Below are 23,602 nucleotides of genomic sequence, written 5' to 3'. Positions count from 1 at the left end.
CAGCCCCGCTCTCACCGCTCAGAGCAGTAATGCAGAGGAGACACCATCCAGCAGTGAGCACAGGTCGTCAGCCTTATATTATACTACTAATGCCAGGCCACCGAGCTGGAAGAAGTCACCACCGCAGCCCCGCTCTCACCGCTCAGTGCAGTAATGCAGAGGTGACACCATCCAGCAGTGAGCACAGGTCGTCAGCCTTATATTGTACTACTAATGCCAGGCCACCGAGCTGGAAGAAGTCACCGCCGCAGCCCCGCTCTCACCGCTCAGAGCAGTAATGCAGAGGAGACACCATCCAGCAGTGAGCACAGGTCATCAGCCTTATATTGTACTACTAATGCCAGGCCACCGAGCTAGAAGAAGTCACCACCGCAGCCCCGCTCTCACCGCTCAGAGCAGTAATGCAGAGGTGACACCATCCAGCAGTGAGCACAGGTCATCAGCCTTATATTGTACTACTAATGCCAGACCACCGAGCTGGAAGAAGTCACCACCGCAGCCCCGCTCTCACCGCTCAGAGCAGTAATGCAGAGGTGACACCATCCAGCAGTGAGCACAGGTCATCAGCCTTATATTGTACTACTAATGCCAGGCCACCGAGCTAGAAGAAGTCACCACCGCAGCCCCGCTCTCACCGCTCAGAGCAGTAATGCAGAGGTGACACCATCCAGCAGTGAGCACAGGTCATCAGCCTTATATTGTACTACTAATGCCAGACCACCGAGCTGGAAGAAGTCACCACCGCAGCCCCGCTCTCACCGCTCAGAGCAGTAATGCAGAGGTGACACCATCCAGCAGTGAGCACAGGTCATCAGCCTTATATTGTACTACTAATGCCAGGCTACCGAGCTGGAAGAAGTCACCGCCGCAGCCCCGCTCTCACCGCTCAGAGCAGTAATGCAGAGGTGACACCATCCAGCAGTGAGCACAGGACATCAGCCTTATATTGTACTACTAATGCCAGGCTACCGAGCTGGAAGAAGTCACCACCGCAGCCCCGCTCTCACCGCTCAGAGCAGTAATGCAGAGGAGACACCATCCAGCAGTGAGCACAGGTCATCAGCCTTATATTGTACTACTAATGCCAGGCTACCGAGCTGGAAGAAGTCACCACCGCAGCCCCGCTCTCACCGCTCAGAGCAGTAATGCAGAGGAGACACCATCCAGCAGTGAGCACAGGTCATCAGCCTTATATTGTACTACTAATGCCAGGCCACCGAGCTGGAAGAAGTCACCACCGCAGCCCGGCTCTCACCGCTCAGAGCAGTAATGCAGAGGAGACACCATCCAGCAGTGAGCACAGGTCGTCAGCCTTATATTATACTACTAATGCCAGGCCACCGAGCTGGAAGAAGTCACCACCGCAGCCCCGCTCTCACCGCTCAGAGCAGTAATGCAGAGGAGACACCATCCAGCAGTGAGCACAGGTCGTCAGCCTTATATTATACTACTAATGACAGGCCACCGAGCTGGAAGAAGTCACCGCCGCAGCCCCGCTCTCACCGCTCAGAGCAGTAATGCAGAGGAGACACCATCCAGCAGTGAGCACAGGTCATCAGCCTTATATTGTACTACTAATGCCAGGCCACCGAGCTGGAAGAAGTCACCACCGCAGCCCCGCTCTCACCGCTCAGAGCAGTAATGCAGAGGTGACACCATCCAGCAGTGAGCACAGGTCATCAGCCTTATATTGTACTACTAATGCCAGGCCACCGAGCTGGAAGAAGTCACCACCGCAGCCCGGCTCTCACCGCTCACAGCAGTAATGCAGAGGAGACACCATCCAGCAGTGAGCACAGGTCATCAGCCTTATATTGTACTACTAATGCCAGGCCACCGAGCTGGAAGAAGTCACCACCGCAGCCCCGCTCTCACCGCTCCGAGCAGTAATGCAGAGGTGACACCATCCAGCAGTGAGCACAGGTCATCAGCCTTATATTGTACTACTAATGCCAGGCCACCGAGCTGGAAGATGTCACCACCGCAGCCCCGCTCTCACCGCTCAGAGCAGTAATGCAGAGGAGACACCATCCAGCAGTGAGCACAGGTCATCAGCCTTATATTGTACTACTAATGCCAGGCTACCGAGCTGGAAGAAGTCACTGCCACAGCCCCGCTCTCACCGCTCCGAGCAGTAATGCAGAGGAGACACCATCCAGCAGTGAGCACAGGTCATCAGCCTTATATTGTACTACTAATGCCAGGCCACCGAGCTGGAAGATGTCACCACTGCAGCCCCGCTCTCACCGCTCAGAGCAGTAATGGAGAGGAGACACCATCCAGCAGTGAGCACAGGTCGTCAGCCTTATATTGTACTACTAATGCCAGGCCACCGAGCTGGAAGATGTCACCACTGCAGCCCCGCTCTCACCGCTCAGAGCAGTAATGGAGAGGAGACACCATCCAGCAGTGAGCACAGGACATCAGCCTTATATTGTACTACTAATGCCAGGCCACCGAGCTGGAAGAAGTCACCGCCGCAGCCCCGCTCTTACCGCTCAGAGCAGTAATGCAGAGGAGACACCATCCAGCAGTGAGCACAGGTCATCAGCCTTATATTATACTACTAATGCCAGACCACCGAGCTGGAAGAAGTCACCGCCGCAGCCCCGCTCTTACCGCTCAGAGCAGTAATGCAGAGGTGACACCATCCAGCAGTGAGCACAGGTCATCAGCCTTATATTGTACTACTAATTCCAGACCACCGAGCTGGAAGAAGTCACCACCGCAGCCCCGCTCTTACCGCTCAGAGCAGTAATGGAGAGGAGACACCATCCAGCAGTGAGCACAGGACATCAGCCTTATATTGTACTACTAATTCCAGACCACCGAGCTGGAAGAAGTCACCGCCGCAGCCCCGCTCTTACCGCTCAGAGCAGTAATGCAGAGGTGACACCATCCAGCAGTGAGCACAGGTCATCAGCCTTATATTGTACTACTAATTCCAGACCACCGAGCTGGAAGAAGTCACCGCCGCAGCCCCGCTCTTACCGCTCAGAGCAGTAATGGAGAGGAGACACCATCCAGCAGTGAGCACAGGACATCAGCCTTATATTGTACTACTAATTCCAGACCACCGAGCTGGAAGAAGTCACCGCCGCAGCCCCGCTCTTACCGCTCAGAGCAGTAATGCAGAGGTGACACCATCCAGCAGTGAGCACAGGTCATCAGCCTTATATTGTACTACTAATTCCAGACCACCGAGCTGGAAGAAGTCACCACCGCAGCCCCGCTCTCACCGCTCAGAGCAGTAATGCAGAGGTGACACCATCCAGCAGTGAGCACAGGTCATCAGCCTTATATTGTACTACTAATTCCAGACCACCGAGCTGGAAGAAGTCACCACTGCAGCCCCGCTCTCACCGCTCAGAGCAGTAATGGAGAGGAGACACCATCCAGCAGTGAGCACAGGACATCAGCCTTATATTGTACTACTAATGCCAGGCCACCGAGCTGGAAGAAGTCACCACTGCAGCCCCGCTCTCACCGCTCAGAGCAGTAATGCAGAGGAGACACCATCCAGCAGTGAGCACAGGTCATCAGCCTTATATTGTACTATTAATGCCAGGCCACCGAGCTGGAAGAAGTCACCACCGCAGCCCGGCTCTCACCGCTCAGAGCAGTAATGCAGAGGTGACACCATCCAGCAGTGAGCACAGGTCATCAGCCTTATATTGTACTATTAATGCCAGGCCACCGAGCTGGAAGAAGTCACCACCGCAGCCCCGCTCTCACCGCTCAGAGCAGTAATGCAGAGGAGACACCATCCAGCAGTGAGCACAGGTCATCAGCCTTATATTGTACTACTAATTCCAGACCACCGAGCTGGAAGAAGTCACCGCCGCAGCCCCGCTCTTACCGCTCAGAGCAGTAATGCAGAGGTGACACCATCCAGCAGTGAGCACAGGTCATCAGCCTTATATTGTACTACTAATTCCAGACCACCGAGCTGGAAGAAGTCACCACCGCAGCCCCGCTCTCACCGCTCAGTGCAGTAATGCAGAGGTGACACCATCCAGCAGTGAGCACAGGTCATCAGCCTTATATTGTACTACTAATGCCAGGCCACCGAGCTGGAAGAAGTCACCACCGCAGCCCCGCTCTCACCGCTCAGAGCAGTAATGCAGAGGTGACACCATCCAGCAGTGAGCACAGGTCATCAGCCTTATATTGTACTACTAATTCCAGACCACCGAGCTGGAAGAAGTCACCACTGCAGCCCCGCTCTCACCGCTCAGAGCAGTAATGGAGAGGAGACACCATCCAGCAGTGAGCACAGGACATCAGCCTTATATTGTACTACTAATGCCAGGCCACCGAGCTGGAAGAAGTCACCACTGCAGCCCCGCTCTCACCGCTCAGAGCAGTAATGCAGAGGAGACACCATCCAGCAGTGAGCACAGGTCATCAGCCTTATATTGTACTATTAATGCCAGGCCACCGAGCTGGAAGAAGTCACCACTGCAGCCCGGCTCTCACCGCTCAGAGCAGTAATGCAGAGGTGACACCATCCAGCAGTGAGCACAGGTCATCAGCCTTATATTGTACTATTAATGCCAGGCCACCGAGCTGGAAGAAGTCACCACCGCAGCCCCGCTCTCACCGCTCAGAGCAGTAATGCAGAGGAGACACCATCCAGCAGTGAGCACAGGACATCAGCCTTATATTGTACTACTAATGCCAGACCACCGAGCTGGAAGAAGTCACCACCGCAGCCCCGCTCTCACCGCTCAGAGCAGTAATGCAGAGGTGACACCATCCAGCAGTGAGCATAGGTCATCAGCCTTATATTGTACTACTAATGCCAGGCCACCGAGCTGGAAGATGTCACCACCGCAGCCCCGCTCTCACCGCTCAGAGCAGTAATGCAGAGGTGACACCATCCAGCAGTGAGCACAGGTCATCAGCCTTATATTGTACTATTAATGCCAGGCCACCGAGCTGGAAGAAGTCACCACCGCAGCCCCGCTCTCACCGCTCAGAGCAGTAATGCAGAGGAGACACCATCCAGCAGTGAGCACAGGACATCAGCCTTATATTGTACTACTAATGCCAGACCACCGAGCTGGAAGAAGTCACCACCGCAGACCCGCTCTCACCACTCAGAGCAGTAATGCAGAGGTGACACCATCCAGCAGTGAGCATAGGTCATCAGCCTTATATTATACTACTAATGCCAGGCCACCGAGCTGGAAGATGTCACCACCGCAGCCCCGCTCTCACCGCTCAGAGCAGTAATGCAGAGGTGACACCATCCAGCAGTGAGCACAGGTCATCAGCCTTATATTGTACTACTAATGCCAGGCCACCGAGCTGGAAGAAGTCACCGCCGCAGCCCCGCTCTCACCACTCAGAGCAGTAATGCAGAGGTGACACCATCCAGCAGTGAGCACAGGTCGTCAACCTTATATTGTACTACTAATGCCAGGCCACCGAGCTGGAAGAAGTCACCACCGCAGCCCCGCTCTCACCGCTCAGAGCAGTAATGCAGAGGAGACACCATCCAGCAGTGAGCACAGGTCATCAGCCTTATATTGTACTATTAATGCCAGGCCACCGAGCTGGAAGAAGTCACCACCGCAGCCCCGCTCTCACCGCTCAGAGCAGTAATGCAGAGGTGACACCATCCAGCAGTGAGCACTGGTCATCAGCCTTATATTGTACTACTAATGCCAGGCCACCGAGCTGGAAGAAGTCACCACCGCAGCCCCGCTCTCACCGCTCAGGGCAGTAATGCAGAGGTGACACCATCCAGCAGTGAGCACAGGTCATCAGCCTTATATTGTACTACTAATGCCAGGCCACCGAGCTGGAAGAAGTCACCACCGCAGCCCCGCTCTCACCGCTCAGTGCAGTAATGCAGAGGTGACACCATCCAGCAGTGAGCACAGGTCATCAGCCTTATATTGTACTACTAATGCCAGGCCACCGAGCTGGAAGAAGTCACCACCGCAGCCCCGCTCTCACCGCTCAGAGCAGTAATGCAGAGGTGACACCATCCAGCAGTGAGCACAGGTCATCAGCCTTATATTGTACTACTAATGCCAGGCCACCGAGCTGGAAGAAGTCACCGCCGCAGCCCCGCTCTCACCACTCAGAGCAGTAATGCAGAGGTGACACCATCCAGCAGTGAGCATAGGTCATCAGCCTTATATTATACTACTAATGCCAGACCACCGAGCTGGAAGATGTCACCACCGCAGCCCCGCTCTCACCGCTCAGAGCAGTAATGCAGAGGTGACACCATCCAGCAGTGAGCACAGGTCATCAGCCTTATATTGTACTACTAATGCCAGGCCACCGAGCTGGAAGAAGTCACCACCGCAGCCCCGCTCTCACCGCTCAGAGCAGTAATGCAGAGGTGACACCATCCAGCAGTGAGCACAGGTCATCAGCCTTATATTGTACTACTAATGCCAGGCCACCGAGCTGGAAAAAGTCACCGCCGCAGCCCTGCTCTCACCGCTCAGAGCAGTAATGCAGAGGTGACACCATCCAGCAGTGAGCACAGGTCATCAGCCTTATATTGTACTACTAATGCCAGGGCACCGAGCTGGAAGAAGTCACCACCGCAGCCCCGCTCTCACCGCTCAGAGCAGTAATGCAGAGGTGACACCATCCAGCAGTGAGCACAGGTCATCAGCCTTATATTGTACTACTAATGCCAGGCCACCGAGCTGGAAGAAGTCACCACCGCAGCCCCGCTCTCACCACTCAGAGCAGTAATGCAGAGGTGACACCATCCAGCAGTGAGCACAGGTCATCAGCCTTATATTGTACTACTAATGCCAGGACACCGAGCTGGAAGAATTCACCACCGCAGCCCCGCTCTCACCGCTCAGAGCAGTAATGCAGAGGTGACACCATCCAGCAGTGAGCACAGCTCAGTAGTCTGGTACTGGTAGTATAATGTGAGGGTTGGACATCGACTGCAGTCTCCAATGACCTGTCACTGTCATATTTGTGGTATGTAAGTATCGTGCTCAGACACACACCAGCAAAAAAATTGCAGCAGAAAAAAAACAATAATAAAAGAAGTACCGGTAAATGTGAATTATATTTTGTTATAATAATAAATTATTATATACGGGCAGCACGGTGGCTCAGTGGTTAGTGCTGCAGCCTTGCAGCGCTGGAGTCCTGGGTTCCCACCAAGGACAACATCTGCAAGGAGTTTGTATGTTCTCCCCGTGTTTGCATGGGCTTCCTCCGGTTACTCCAGTTTTCTCCCACATTCCAAAGACATACTGATAGGGAATGTAGATTGTGAGCCCCATCGGGGACAGTGATGATAATGTGTGCACACTGTAAAGCGCTGTGGAATATGTTAGCGCTATATAAAAATAAAGATTATTATTATATAATCAATTAATTCCACATTCATTCCAGTAGTTATCCTGTGAACTGAATCTGAGCAGTCTTTATTAAAAATTCATCCCATCTTCACTCACGGATTAAAATGCTTTTAGTGGGTCTATTCTACTGTTCATAGTCCAAAATCTACTTTGGCTAATCTACTATGCTTTTCTGTCTGGCTAAAACGAGGGCATTGCCACTTATTATCCCCAGCTCCAGAGCGATAATCGAGGGGTGCCAGCAGCCTAATGCAACTGGGGTAACACACGGAAGTACAGATGATGGAACTGGGGCACAGCACAGAAAGACGGCACATGGGTGGGCACAAGTGCTGTAGCAAAGCACAGGAGGATGTACAAGAGGACAGTACAGAAATGCAGCAAAAGAGGACAGAGCAAATGAACTCACTGGAGGACAGAAGAGGAGGATAGTACAGGAAGACAGCACAGGAGGGGAGTACAAGGCAACAGTGAAAAAAACAGCAAAAGAGGACAGCACAGGAAGACAACACAAAGACAGCACAGGATGGCAGTACAGGAAAACAAAAGATGAAGACATCAAAAGAGGACAAAACAAGGAGGACAACAAAATAATGCTGCAAAAGAGAACAGTATAGGAAAACAGCACAGGAGAACTGCAGAGGAGAACTGCACAGGAGGACAGCACAGGAGGACAGCACACAGGAGGACAGCACAGGAGGACAGCACAGGAGGACAGCACACAGGAGGACAGCACACAGGAGGACAGCACAGGAGGACAGTACACAGGAGGACAGCACAGGAGGACAGCACAGGAGGACAGCACACAGGAGGACAGCAAACAGGAGGACAGCACACAGGAGGACAGCACACAGGAGGACAGCAAACAGGAGCACAGCACACAGGAGGACAGCACAGGAGCACAGCACACAGGAGGACAGCACAGGAGCACAGCACACAGGAGGACAGCAAACAGGAGGACAGCACACAGGAGGACAGCACACAGAAGGACAGCACACAGGAGGACAGCAAACAGGAGGACAGCACACAGGAGGACAGCAAACAGGAGGACAGCACACAGGAGGACAGCACAGGAAGACAGCGCACAGGAGGACAGCACACAGGACAGCACAGAAGGACAGCACAGGAGGACAGCACAGGAAGACAGTTAACAGGAGGACAGCACACAGGAGGACAGCACACAGGAGGACAGCACACAGAAGGACAGCACACAGAAGGACAGCAAACAGGAGGACAGCACACAGGAGGACAGCAAACAGGAGGACAGCACACAGGAGGACAGCACAGGAGGACAGCGCACAGGAGGACAGCACAGGAGGACAGCACAGAAGGACAGCACACAGGAGGACAGCACAGGAAGACAGTTAACAGGAGGACAGCACACAGGAGGACAGCAAACAGGGAGACAGCACACAGAAGGACAGCACACAGAAGGACAGCACACAGGAGGACAGCACACAGGGAGACAGCACACAGAAGGACAGCACACAGAGGGACAGCACACAGAAGGACAGCACACAGGAGGCCAGCACACAGGAGGACAGCACAGAAGGACAGCAAACAGGAGGACAGCACAGAAGGACAGCACACAGGAGGACACAGCACAGGAGGACAGCACACAGGAGGACAGCACACAGGAGGACAGCACAGGAGGACAGCACACAGAAAACAGCACACAGGAGGACAGCACACAGGAGGACAGCACAGGAGGACAGAACACAGGAGGACAGCACAGGAGGAAAGCACACAGGAGGACAGAGGACAGCACACAGAAGGACAGCACACAGGAGGACAGCACAGAAGGACAGCACACAGGAGGACACAGCACAGGAGGACACAGCACAGGAGGACAACACACAGGAGGACAGCACACAGGAGGACAGCACATGAGGACAGCACATGAGGACAGCACACAGGAGGACACAGCACAGGAGGACACAGCACAGGAGGACAACACACAGGAGGACAGCACACAGGAGGACAGCACAGGAGGACAGCACACTGGAGGACACAGGAGGACAGCACAGGAGGACAGCACACAGGAGGACAGCGCAGGAGGAAAGCACACAGGAGGACAGAGGACAGCACAAAGAAGGACAGCACAGGAGGGCAGCACACAGGAGGGCAGCACACAGGAGGACAGCACAGGAGGACAGCACACAAGGAAGGACAGCACAGGAGGACAGAGGACAGCACACAGGAGGACAGCACAGGAGGACAGCACACAAGGAAGGACAGCACAGGAGGACAGAGGACAGCACACAGGAGGACAGCACACAAGGAAGGACAGCACAGGAGGACAGAGGACAGCACACAAGGAAGGACAGCACAGGAGGACAGAGGACAGCACACAGGAGGACAGCACAGGAGGACAGCACACAAGGAAGGACAGCACAGGAGGGCAGCACACAGGAGGACAGAGGACAGCACACAGAAGGAAAGCACAGGAGGACAGAGGACAGCACACAAGGAAGGACAGCACAGGAGGACAGAGGACAGCAAACAGGAGGACAGCACAGGAGGACAGCACACAAGGAAGGACAGCACAGGAGGGCAGCACACAGAAGGACAGCACAGGAGGACAGAGGACAGCACACAAGGAAGGACAGCACAGGAGGACAGAGGACAGCACACAGGAGGACAGCACAGGAGGACAGCACACAAGGAAGGACAGCACAGGAGGGCAGCACACAGGAGGACAGAGGACAGCACACAAAAGGACAGCACAGGAGGACAGCACACAGGAGGACAGCACAGGAGGACAGAGGACAGCACACAGGAGGACAGCACAGGAGGGCAGCACACAGTAGGACAGCACAGGAGGACAGCACACAGGAGGATAGCACACCTCCACGTCACAGGCGGGTAGGAAAACCCAAAATCTGAGCTGTCAAGCAGGTCAGCCAGGGACATTATTTTTAACCACTAAAGAAATAGAATGATACAGGTCTGGTATTGGCATAGTAGTTACTGGAAGAACATTATTGCCAGGTCATTTTTGCTGCGTAATGAAAGCCATGACAATGAAGCCCAAAAAACACCAGCAACATTGGGTTTTGTTTTTTCCATCATTTCGTTGCACTTTGATTTTTTTCTCTGTTTTCTGGTGTATTGAAAGGTGAAACAAATGGTTTCCTGACAAAGCACAACTTACTCCGCCAAAAAACAAACCCTCATATATCTACATTGGTAGAAAAATAAAAAAATCTTTGCTGGCAGGTGATGGCTGTGTTAGTCGATATATTTTCCAATTGAGATGTAGTTTTTATAAGTACCATTTTTGGGATACGTTGATCATTTTGACCTTTTTTATTGCATTTTTTTAGGATGCAAGATAATGGAAAAACTCCAGTTCAAGGGGAATGTTTTTTTTCTTTACAGCGTTTATCGTATGGGTTAATTTGATATTTTCATGGATCAAACTTTTACGGACATGGTGATACCAAATAATATATACAGTATCTATTTTTAGTATTGCTGTATGTAGTAAAAAGGATGTTCTCCTCTGGAACCACATGGGAATGCAAAGATGGCATCTGCAGCGTTCATCCTACAGCATTGTCACCTCTGGTCTACTGACAGTGCTGTGGGGTGAGAGCTGCTGATGCAAAGATAATAACTGGAGGTGTCAGCAGTGGAATCAGTGAGGAGAGCAGAGCTGTGTCTCATTACATAAAAGCCGGGTCAGACCTTCCATGGGGTCATCTTCTCTTCTTAATGAAACTCTGCTAACAACTACTTGCTTAAAGGGGAAATTAGCGTCTAATCTTTACAAGTTAATACTTAGTAATGGAGATGAGAAATTAAAAATAAAAACTATGTTTTGTTCAGCTCTGCAGTCACTATCGCATGCCATGGCCAGTTTAACCTTCTCAAACTGGTGAAATGTCCTTTTTGAAAGAACATGGTATCTGATCTGCAGGCATGTTATATATAGAGCTGGAGGAGCTGAGCCGATTGATATATCATTTTGGGGAGAAAAATGCAGCATCACTTTAGTCCTACTCAGCTGTCAATTACTGAAAAGGACCGCCCACTGGACTCCTGAGCAGGGTGTTAAATTAATAAAAAAACAAGTCACGGTAAACCTTTACACATTTTGGGCAGCAATTCAGACAGCAAATTAACGATTCCAAACTTTTTGAAATTGCAGTTCCTTTAGCTGAAAGCAGTGGCTCCGGTTCTTTATGGGGTCCACGAAAAGGACAATTTTGGACGGTATTGCAAGTATTTATTTATTGACAAATAAGTGGCTTTTTTAAATGCAATCTAATTAAAAAAAATGCAATTTACCTTTCCTCGTGAAGGCACGTATGGCCTGTCGTGGATGTGGAGGTGATTGGACATCAGTGGATTCCATGTATTCAGCTGTTGGCCTTGAGGCTGAGAATTGAGCAGATCATTTGGGATATTTATCGGCTGTGGCTCAATGTGAGTCTCTGGGCCAGGGTGATTCAGGACGGCATGTTCTGAACTGGAACCATCTTGAGAATACGCTGCATCATCGAAATGTGGCAAAAGATCTTCTTGCAACAAATCCACAGGATCGAGCCCCGTAAACGGCTCCGATTGAGAATCCACTTGCTGCAGCAGGTTGTCTTCCAGAGGTGAAAAGCCATTGCTCTCCAAATGGTCGTTAAAGTGGCTCAGCCGGACGTTGGGACCGTCTTGGGTTGGGAAGTTAATGGTCATGGGGGACATTTTTGTCCCATTGTAGTTACCCTGAGGATGTGACGAATGCACCATCTGGAAATCATTACTGTGGAGCTGCTCGCTCGGGTTCAGAACATGCGGACTGGGCGCCTGTTTGCCTCCTAAATCTGAAAACCCTGGACTTTCGGTGAAATCAGACAGTGAATGTGTAGCGTGGTTGAGGTGATTGTTGGAGAAGGGGTAATGAGAAGAGAAGGTTGGTGCAGAATTCACAGAACAAGGCGCCGGAGAGTGGCTGTCAAACGCGCCGTCATGCTGCGTCGCCACTGGATTGCCACAGAAACGCAACGACGTGGATGTCGATTGAGAAAACTGTTGTAAAGGCAAAGAATCTTGTGGAGCGGAGTTATTGACCAGAGGGATCTGCTGGGCATTGGAAGTCCTATGGGGTAAGGACACATTAACATCCATGAACGTTTTTGGTTGATTCAAAGTTTCCTGACCTGTGTTCAAACTGTTCCTATTGTGCTGCTGTTGTATTGGGACCTGCTGTTGCTCGCTGGCCTGAAACAAGGCAAAATCATGGTGGGTTATGAATCCTTTACTTTGCTGCATAGTCTGAGAGTGTCCGTGATGTTGGCTGAATGGGGAGCCATTCTGATTTGGAATCGTTGTGGCAGTTTGGTGACCCCACATGGGGCTTCCGTCGTCGGCAAACATGCCATTGCCTTGGCTCGGAGGATGTATTGGAGAGCAGCTGAACTGTGACCGTGGAGACAGGACACTGTCCACCGGACTGTTGTATGACCGACTTACTTGGTGCAACTTGATGGAATCGAACTGATTAAGCGTATCAAACTCATTGAGTTTTTGGTGCGTCGGAGTGTCCTGCACATGGTTTAAGGAGTCCACGTGGAGGGGTTCAAACTCTGCTCCCAGGTTCAACTCATCCACCAGGGACACAGGATCATGGTGGGCAAAAGCATCGTCAGACAGACCCAACGTTTCATCGAAGAGGTGGGTGTCATCGAAAAAATCCATCATGGGATCAGTCATATTGATAGCCTTAACGGTTAGGAGAGCTTCATTAAGGGCTGCTTACGTCAGGAGCCAAGCCATGGCGGAGCGAATCCTCCGAAGGGGATATTCAGCATGATTACATTATTAGGCAATTAACCTGGAGAAGAAAGGAGACACACAATTACTATATAGTCCTGATGTAGAGTCAGAGCTGTAGTGTGAATGCTGGCCTGATGGAGAGTAAGTGCTTGTCTGCATGCCTGCGCAGCCCATCATTGCCCTGAGGAAAAGGGCCTTAGCGGTCAACTTTACAGGAAGATATCATGAAAAAACCATCTATTTGTTTAAATCAGGTTATTGCCTACACAAATTGTTTTTTAAAGGAAAATTGGCAATACATGTCCCGGCTTTGAGGTGGGATCACTGCCGGAGCCCACCTTAAAGCGGGGGATACTGCCAGCTGATGTACTATTCCATCAGCTGGCAGTAAGGGGTTATGGTAGTTCCTAAGTGATTGATAAATTGGAAACTCCATTCCTTCCCATAGAGGAATAAAAAATAGCTCTAAGTGCTGTAATAATGTTTCTGCAAGTTGTCAGTTCACGCACAATTATATGTGTACATCTATATCCTGCTCCACATCATTTATGGAATGGTTGGAACCCTTTCATGTAGGAGTTATCTGTCTATGTTTGCAGATCAGCTGCAGGAGAACATGACAAGTGTTCAAGAAAGATAAAAAATGGCATGACTGGGCACTACGGAGACATACGTAGAAAAGAAACGATGAGTGGTTGAGCACAGTTCGCCAAGTCCGCATCTGCGTTGGAGGCTCCATAACTGATGATATTAATAACATGCCAAACACCATGATGGAGACCAACAGACCCCTATAAAGAGGATAAGGTCCGTCGAGCCCTACAGGGTATTAGCTGGTAGTTCTGATCAACTGCAGATGTGAACCTTATAGTAAGGCCTCTTTCACACGGCCATGTCCGGTACGTGTGGTGACAGTTTTCATACGTAGCGGAGACACTTACACAGGCAGACACCTTCAAGTGAATGACTCTGTGCACATGTCAGCATGTCTCCACGAACCGTGCGTCAGTGGGAAAAACACGATGACATGCCCGTTTTTTACCAGCAACACGGGCCGCCAAACATCCCGCACATGCGCACACAGATGACACACTGGGATGTCATCCGTGTGACATGCACCAGCGACTGAGAAGCAGTCCACATTTCTCACCGCGATCTGCGGTGAAGTCACTGAGCTTAAACTGTGGTGACCTCATCACTGACTTTTTCCCACGGTGCTGAGGTCATCGTAGTTCAGCCCGGCTGGGAACGCAGCCTCAGTGACCGGCTGTAACCTCGATAACGTCACTGCCGGTCACTGACGCTGTGCTCTCAGCAGCTCATTCACCAGTGGTTCTCAGCCTGCACGGTCGCATCTTGGCACCATCAAGGTTGAAAACTATTTATCCCCAAACATGGAATACTGTGTACAGTCATGGCCAAAAGTTTTGAGAATGACACAAATATTAATTTTTACAAAGTCTACTGCTTCATTTTTTCTAATGGCAATTTGCATATAATCCAGAATGTTATAAAGAGTGATCAGCTTAACAGCAATTACTTGCAAAGTCAATATTTGCCTAGAAAATTAACTTTATCCCCTAAAACACATTTCAACATCATTGCAGCCCTGCCTTAAAAGGACCAGCTAACATCGTTTCAGTTATTGCTCCATTAACACAGGTGTGGGTGTTGATGAGGACAGGGCTGGAGATCAATCTGTCATGATTAAGTAAGAATGACACCACTGGACACCTTAAAAGGAGGCTGGTGCTTGGCATCATTGTTTCTCTTCTGTTAACCATGGTTATCTGTAAAGAAACACGTGCAGTCATCATTGCACTGCACAAAAATGGCCTAACAGGGAAGAGTATCGCAGCTAGAAAGATTGCACCTCAGTCAACAATCTATCGCATCATCACGAACTTCAAGGAGAGAGGTTCCCTTGTTGCCAAAAAGGCTCCAGGGCGCCCAAGAAAGACCAGCAAGCGCCAGGACGACTCTTAAAAGTGTTTCAGCTGCGGGATCGGGCTACCAGCAGTGCAGAGCTTGCTCAGGAATGGCAGCAGGCAGGTGTGAGTGCATCTGCACGCACTGTGAGGCGGAGACTCTTGGAGCAAGGCCTGGTCTCAAGGAGGGCAGCAAAGAAGCCACTTCTCTCCAGAAAAAACATCATGGACAGACTGATATTCTGCAAGAGGTACAGGGAGTGGACTGCTGAGGACTGGGGTAGTCATTTTCTCTGATGAATCCCCTTTTCGATTGTTTGGGACATCTGGAAAACGGCTTATTCGGAGAAGACCAGGTGAGAGCTACCACCAGTCTTGTCTCATGCCAACTGTCAAGCATCCTGAAACCCTTCATGTGTGGGGTTGCTTCTCAGCCAAGGGAATGGGCTCTCTATCAGTCTTGCCTAAAAACACAGCCATGAATAAAGAATGGTACCAGAATGTCCTCCAAGAGCAACTTCTCCCAACCGTCCAAGAGCAGTTTGGCGATCAACAATGCCTTTTTCAACATGATGGAGCACCTTGCCATAAAGCAAAGGTGATAACTAAATGGCTCAGGGAACAAAACATAGAGATTTTGGGACCATGGCCTGGAAACTCCCCAGATCTTAATCCCATTGAGAACTTGTGGTCAATCATCAAGAGACGGGTGGACAAACAAAAACCTTCAAATTCAGACAATAAAAGCATTGATTTTGCAAGAATGGACTGCTATCTGTCAGGATTTGATCCAGAAGTTGATTGAGAGCATGCCAGGGAGAATTGCTGAGGTCCTGAAGAAGGGTCAACACTGCAAATATTGACTTGCTGCATTAACTCATTATAACTGTCAATATAACCTTTTGCTACTCAGAATATGATTGCAATTATATTTCTGTATATGATAAAAACATCTGACAAACACACATAAAAACCAGAGGCCAGCAGATCATGTGAAAATATAATATTTGTGTCATTCTCAAAACTTTTGGCCATGAATGTAGACAAAACGACGGACAGGTGAGGGATATTGTTGCTTTTAATTTTTGTTTTATTACAGGAGACGAAGGATTCAGTGGAATTAGGCACTAGGTGAGTATAACTGTGCTTATTTTTAAAAATAAAAATGGAAAAGTGTGTTTTGTTACATTTCTAATATGTCTACCTGTATAAGTATCTCCAGTACGTGTGAAAACTATCACCACACGTACCAGAAACAGGGACATGGGAAAGAGGCCTTAATATCGGAAGCAGGTGTAGGCTGATGGGAGTAATAGTCCCATCAGCCATCACCTGCTGTCTCTGTAATCAGTTGAATGTAACTCTCATCATTCTCCCCTGCTCGCACTGATCGCCGGCAGAGCAGGGGAGAATGATGAGGGCCATCTTCAGCACCCGGCGCTGGGGACCAGCACTTGTACCGCTGTTTCTCAGGCGCCGGTGATTTTGGTACTGATGTGGCACGCGCACGGCTCAACACATGTGCTACAAGTATTACACCCATGGACACTGGCATCTCCGCTACCGGAAATATCAGGAAATGTGAAACCGGCCTAAAGTATAGTTTTTCACACAAGCGGTTCACATTTTTTCAGCTTTTCAATGAATTTGTATTTTATTTCTTTTTAAAGATATTATCGGAGCAGGCTTTTTAACATGACGCTGTTTCCCCCATTTTTCCTGTAGGCATCATTATTTTGAACTTGAAACTCGAAAAATGCTAGAAAAAAAAAGTTTTAGTCTGGGTTCAGGCAAGTGTAACAAAAGCTGTTCTTTTTTTCCAGCCAGAAAAATTATGGCGTCCGTATGTCCGATTTTTGACATACGTACAGTTTCAAGAAGACCGAATGGCATTCGTTTTTTAAATGCACCCATTTGTCGTTAACTGACAAGTCTGACCTTGGAAAATACGATTGATCGGACGGTCCACGTGAACTGCCCATTGACTTACACTGGCCCATGAAGTCCATGTGGCACACTTACAACATATCGGCCAAAAAGTGCACGAACCCTTATCAGCGCCACCAAAACACTAGTAGAAAGTTCTCTTTAGAGCCACCAATGAAGCAACACGTGGCAATCATCAAATAAAATGGGTCAACTGTGCAAATGACAAAGTAACGTTGGCTGAATCTACCGTTATCGACAGGTTTGGTCGACACTAAAGGCTCATTCAGGTGTCCGCTTTTCACATAAATACCTAGCATAGTCTACGGAGCTTTTCACGTGTGATTTTTTTTTGTGGACGGCACTAAATCACAGACATGTCCGGTATTGATCTGAGTGTTGGATCAAAAATTTACAATGCAAGTCTATGGGTCCCTGAAAAAAAAAATTCTATATATATAGAATTTATAAATATCTGACAGCACGAGTGTTGTCCACTTTTCACAGACTGCTAGTACAGTTCTTCTGATTCGCTATGTCTCTTTCCTCATGTGCAGACATTGCAAGACTTTAGGTATCCACGGTTACGACCAGTAGAAACTAAGTGTCACTATATCAGTGGTCGTAACCATGGATACCTAAGGTCCTGCAATGCCTGCACATGAGGAAAGAGGCATAGTGAATCAGAAAAACTATACTACGTTTCCAATTGGAGGAATTTGGGATAGGATCTTAACAAACAGGCCAGTCCGATTTCTGATGTCCCAGAGATAAGCTGCCGCCATACATGTCTGACAGAGGCTTTCTCACAGAGAACACATGAGCGCTCAGTCGACTTTACCAATCTGTTATTAGTGATGAGCGAGCGTGCTCCAATAACGTCTTGCCCGACCATGCTCGGGTGTTATCCGAGTATCTTGGGCGTGCTCGTATATTATGTTCTAGTCCCAGCAGCTGCTGCATGATTTGTGGCTGTTCGACAACCTGAACAAACAGGCAATCCCCGCATGTGTTCAGGCTGTCTATCGGCCGCACATCATGCAGCAGCATGGACTAGAACATAATATACGAGCACGCCCATGATACTCTGATAACACCCGAGCATGGTCGGACAAGACGTTATCCGAGCACGATCGCTCCTCACTATTCGTTACACCCATCCTCTCCCTACTTAAACCAGAGGTTTCTTTTAAGAAAGCAGCTGCAGATTACGGTATATCCCTACCATCCTCATTAAGCAGTCATTGCTAGGTCTATGAATATTACATCAGACCTGTGCAGTTGCCCAGGGGCCCGAGAGGGCCACTTCTCCCCCCGTCACAGACACATTATGACAAACAAGGGGCCCGTTCACAGTTCTGACAGCAGGGCCCTCCTCTGCCTGCGTCCACCTCAGAGCAAGCACAGAACTACCAATCACTAAACCACTGATGGCATTTCTCATTAAAAGCATGGACATTTCTGTCCATATTAATAATAATGGCCGCCCCCTGCCAGTAAACAGCAGACAGCTGGGCCATTATCTGGACGAGGGTCTGTTTCTGTTGCCATTAGCAACCAATCAGAGCTCAGCTTTCATTTTCAAAACACCCTTAGTGAAATGTGAGCTGCACTGTGATTGGCTGCTATGATAAGGTGGCAGACAGTGTGCGTACATGTAATACCAGCTGTACGCAGGAGAGCATAGGGAACATGGAGAAGAAGCAGGGGGCTTCCAGTGGTCCGATAAGAAAAAGAAAAATCGGACATGTGCCCGACCCCAAATAACATTATTGATTTGATACGGATAACCATCTTTGTTATTAGGAGCCCGGACAGCCTGTTTAACATCAATTCAAAACCTGTGCGTCGGGAGCTTCATGGCATGGGTTTCCATTTTTTAACAGCATGCAAGCCTTACATCACCAAGCACAATGCCACGTGTCAGATGGAGTGGTATAAAGTCACCAACACTGGCTCACACTTCTCTAACAATAATATGGGTCTGCTTTAGAAGGCTTGGTCTGGTCCTTTTAAAGAGGTGGCCCACTACTTTTTCATTGATCTATACTTGACAGGTCATCAACGTCTGATTGGTCAGGGTCTGACACCCGGGACCCCCGCTGATCAGCTGCTCTCAGCCGCGGTGGCCGGAACTGCTCGATTGTGGAGCTGCTTTGATGAGGGAACAGCTCCAGAATTGAGAAGTTCAGGCTGGAGGCCACCGCGGCTGAGAACAGCTGATCAGCAGGGGTGCCGGGTATCGGACCCCAACCAATCACACACTGATGACCTATCCTAAGTATAGGTCAAAGAAAAAGTAGTGGAGAACCTGTTTAAAGGGACCAGACCAAGCCTTGTAAAACAGACCCATATTATTGTTAGGCTGCCAGTTTTTCTGACATTCGCCAAACCTAGATTCATCCATCTGACTGTCAGATAGAGAAGTAGGAGCCGTCACTTCACAGAACACACGTCCACTGCTCCAGTCGTGGCAGCGTTACACCACTCCATCTGACAAGTGGCATTGTGCTTGGTGATGTAAGGCTTTTATGATGTTAAGTAATGGAAACCCATGCCATGAAGCTCCTGATGAACAGGTTTTGAGTTGATTTTAAAGGGGCTGAAGAGGCTCATAATAACAATGATAGGTTATAAGTATCAAATCAGTGGAGGCCGACACCTGGCACCTCCATAATTTAGCTGTTAGACGCTCTGGAAGCCCGGGAACTACAGATCAGCTCCTTTTGAAATCAGCAATTTGTAACAATCAACGGAGCTGGGTATACAGCATCAGGGAACAGCTGGTTATCACACATGCCTGCTCCAGTACAAACCTAAGCTCATCAGCATTCACCGCAGACGCAGACGTATGGATTAGCTCGGCTGTGTTTGCATTCTAGGTCTCGGGAATACAGCCGACAGTAAGAAACACCAAAACGTTCTAGATCTTATAATCAATGCGGATCAAACAGCAGAGCAGGAGACACAGTGCAGCACGGCAAGTCTCCGGGCGCTCATCGTGCCGGCCAACTATACGGCCTGCCCTGTGTAATGGGGGCATGCACGGAGATACAGGGTGTGGCCATTCATTCATCTGTACAGGAGCCTGCAGCATGTAAAGCCCAACCAGGAGGCCATAGAAAGCCCAAACATGGCTCATATATGTGCCCCCATTATGATTTTACAATATTTTATTAAAATTGGCTTAAAATTATGTTTTGATCCATTATACACAGTACATTGGGACAACCCAATCTTACATGCTCTAGTCCCACATATGGCATTAGATAACGTTATCCTAAGCGATGTTGGCGCTACCTTTCCCGGCGCGCGCAAAACACTGTTATGCCACGTAAGCGCTGCAGCCCATGAGTGGGCACTGATGGGCTGCAGCGCTTGAAGGAAGTGAGCACTGCAGCCCATCAGCAAGCACTGATCTGCGATGTGAGCACTGCGGCCCATCGGCAATTACTGATCTGCCATGTAAGCACTGCAGCCCATCAGCAAGCACTGATCTGCCATGTGAGCACTGCAGCCCATCAGTAAGCACTGATCTGCCATGTGGGCACTGCAGCCCATCAGTAAGCACTGATCTGCCATGTGAGCACTGCAGCCCATCAGCAAGCACTGATCTGCCATATGGGCACTGCACCCCATCAGTAAGCACTGATCTGCCATATGGGCACTGCAGCCCATCAGTAAGCACTGATCTGCCAAGTGAGCACTGCAGCCCATCAGTAAGCACTGATCTGCCATGTGAGCAGTGCAGCCCATCAGCAAGCACTGATCTGCCATATGGGCACTGCAGCCCATCAGCAAGCACTGATCTGCCATGTGGGCACTGCAGCCCATCAGTAAGCACTGATCTACCATGTGGGCACTGCAGCCCATCAGTAAGCACTGATCTGCCATGTGAGCACTGCAGCCCATCAGTAAGCACTGATCTGCCATATGGGCACTGCAGCCCATCAGTAAGCACTGATCTGCCAAGTGAGCACTGCAGCCCATCAGTAAGCACTGACCTGCCATGTGAGCACTGCAGCCCATCAGCAAGCACTGATCTGCCATATGGGCACTGCAGCCCATCAGCAAGCACTGATCTGCCATGTGGGCACTGCAGCCCATCAGTAAGCACTGATCTACCATGTGGGCACTGCAGCCCATCAGTAAGCACTGATCTGCCATGTGAGCAGTGCAACCCATCAGCAAGCACTGATCTGCCATATGGGCACTGCAGCCCATCAGCAAGCACTGATCTGCCATGTGGGCACTGCAGCCCATCAGTAAGCACTGATCTGCCAAGTGAGCACTGCAGCCCATCAGTAAGCACTGACCTGCCATGTGAGCACTGCAGCCCATCAGCAAGCACTGATCTGCCATATGGGCACTGCAGCCCATCAGTAAGCACTGATCTGCCAAGTGAGCACTGCAGCCCATCAGCAAGCACTGATCTGCCATGTGGGCACTGCAGCCCATCAGTAAGCACTGATCTGTCTGTCATGTGAGCACTGCAGCCCATCAGCAAGCACTGATCTGCCATATGGGCACTGCAGCCCATCAGCAAGCACTGATCTGCCATGTGGGCACTGCAGCCCATCAGTAAGCACTGATCTACCATGTGGGCACTGCAGCCCATCAGTAAGCACTGATCTGCCATGTGAGCACTGCAGCCCATCAGTAAGCACTGATCTACCATGTGGGCACTGCAGCCCATCAGTAAGCACTGATCTGTCATGTGAGGACTGCAGCCCATCAGCAAGCACTGATCTGCCATGTGGGCACTACAGCCCATCAGTAAGCACTGATCTGCCATGTGGGCACTGCAGCCCATCAGTAAGCACTGATCTACCATGTGAGCACTGCAGCCCATCAGCAAGCACTGATCTGCCATGTGGGCACTGCAGCCCATCAGTAAGCACTGATCTGTCATGTGAGCACTGCAGCCCATCAGCAAGCACTGATCTGCCATGTGGGCACTACAGCCCATCAGTAAGCACTGATATGCCATGTGAACACTGCAGCCCATCAGTAATCACTGATCTGTCATGTGAGCACTGCAGCCCATCAGTAATCACTGATCTGTCATGTGAGCACTGCAGCCCATCAGCAAGCACTGATCTGCCATGTGGGCACTGCAGCCCATCAGTAAGCACTGATCTACCATGTGAGCACTGAAGCCCATCAGCAAGCACTGATCTACCATGTGGGCACTGTAGTCCATCAGTAAGCACTGATCTACCATGTAGGCACTGCAGCCCATCAGCAAGCACTGATCTGCCATGTGGGCACTGCAGCCCATCAGCAAGCACTGATCTGCCATGTGGGCACTGCAGCCCATCAGTAAGCACTGATCTGCCAAGTGAGCACTGCAGTCCATCAGTAAGCACTGATCTGCCATGTGGGCACTGCAGCCCATCAGCAAGCACTGATCTGCCATGTGGGCACTGCAGCCCATCAGTAAGCACTGATCTGTCATGTGAGCACTGCAGCCCATCAGTAAGCACTGATCTGCCATGTGGACACTGCAGCCCATCAGTAAGCACTGATCTGTTATGTGAGCACTGCAGCCCATCAGTAAGCACTGATCTGTCATGTGAGCACTGCAGCCCATCAGTAAGCACTGATCTGCCATGTGAGCACTGCAGCCCATCAGTAAGCACTGATCTGTTATGTGAGCACTGCAGACCATCAGTAAGCACTGATCTGTCATGTGGACACTGCAGCCCATCAGTAAGCACTGATCTGCCATGTGAGCACTGCAGCCCATCAGTAAGCACTGACCTGCCATGTGGGCACTGCAGCCCATCAGTAAGCACTGACCTGCCATGTGAGCACTGCAGCCCATCAGTAAGCACTGATCTGCCATGTGAGCACTGCAGCCCATCAGTAAGCACTGATCTGTCATGTGGACACTGCAGCCCATCAGTAAGCACTGATCTGCCATGTGAGCACTGCAGCCCATCAGTAAGCACTGACCTGCCATGTGAGCACTGCAGCCCATCAGTAAGCACTGATCTGCCATGTGGGCACTGCAGCCCATCAGTAAGCACTGATCTGTCATGTGAGCACTGCAGCCCATCAGTAAGCACTGATCTGTCATGTGAGCACTGCAGCCCATCAGTAAGCACTGATCTGCCATGTGGGCACTGCAGCCCATCAGTAAGCACTGATCTGTCATGTGAGCACTGCAGCCCATCAGTAAGCACTGACCTGTCATGTGAGCACTGCAGCCCATCAGTAAGCACTGATCTGCCATGTGAGCACTGCAGCCCATCAGTAAGCACTGATCTGCCATGTGAGCACTGCAGCCCATCAGTAAGCACTGACCTGCCATGTGAGCACTGCAGCCCATCAGTAAGCACTGACCTGCCATGTGAGCACTGCAGCCCATCAGTAAGCACTGACCTGCCATGTGAGCACTGCAGCCCATCAGTAAGCACTGACCTGCCATGTGAGCACTGCAGCCCATCAGTAAGCACTGACCTGCCATGTGAGCACTGCAGCCCATCAGTAAGCACTGACCTGCCATGTGAGCACTGCAGCCCATCAGTAAGCACTGATCTGCCATGATCCTAGCATGAAAAAGACAAAAGCTGAACAATAATTTTGTGACTTTTCAAAGTGATTTAGGCGATGGCT

General features: G+C 50.3%; 3 protein-coding genes across 4 annotated transcripts in view; all 3 read right to left on the bottom strand.

The window, feature by feature from the left end:
- Positions 1-23,602, bottom strand: part of CHD9 (chromodomain helicase DNA binding protein 9) — a 233,239-nt gene that overhangs the window by 194,682 nt on the left and 14,955 nt on the right. For both annotated transcript variants that reach the window (XM_073576191.1, XM_073576192.1), the window contains exon 2: positions 11,649-13,185. In XM_073576191.1, the coding sequence (XP_073432292.1) occupies positions 11,649-13,064 (1,416 nt within the window). In that variant the 5' untranslated portion in view covers positions 13,065-13,185. The remainder of the gene's footprint in view (positions 1-11,648; positions 13,186-23,602) is intronic.
- LOC141089726 (uncharacterized) lies at positions 6,384-8,716 on the bottom strand (the record flags this gene model as incomplete). The annotated part of the gene is made up of 1 exon (XM_073576232.1): positions 6,384-8,716. A coding segment is annotated over one exon (1,230 nt), but the record flags the coding sequence as incomplete, so codon positions are not given.
- Positions 8,714-11,052, bottom strand: LOC141089725 (uncharacterized). Its single transcript, XM_073576230.1, has 2 exons — positions 11,046-11,052; positions 8,714-10,203 (listed from the first exon to the last, which is right to left on the bottom strand). Exons 1-2 carry the CDS (start codon positions 11,050-11,052, stop codon positions 8,720-8,722), a joined length of 1,491 nt encoding a protein of 496 aa, XP_073432331.1. The 3' UTR covers positions 8,714-8,719.

The sequence above is a fragment of the Dendrobates tinctorius genome, unplaced genomic scaffold, assembly GCF_039654945.1.
Source record: "Dendrobates tinctorius isolate UK_male_01 unplaced genomic scaffold, ASM3965494v1 ptg000047l, whole genome shotgun sequence".
Lineage (NCBI taxonomy): Eukaryota > Metazoa > Chordata > Amphibia > Anura > Dendrobatidae > Dendrobates > Dendrobates tinctorius.
Note: the sequence above shows the minus strand (reverse complement) of the source record. Positions and strands in the feature narration are given on the sequence as shown.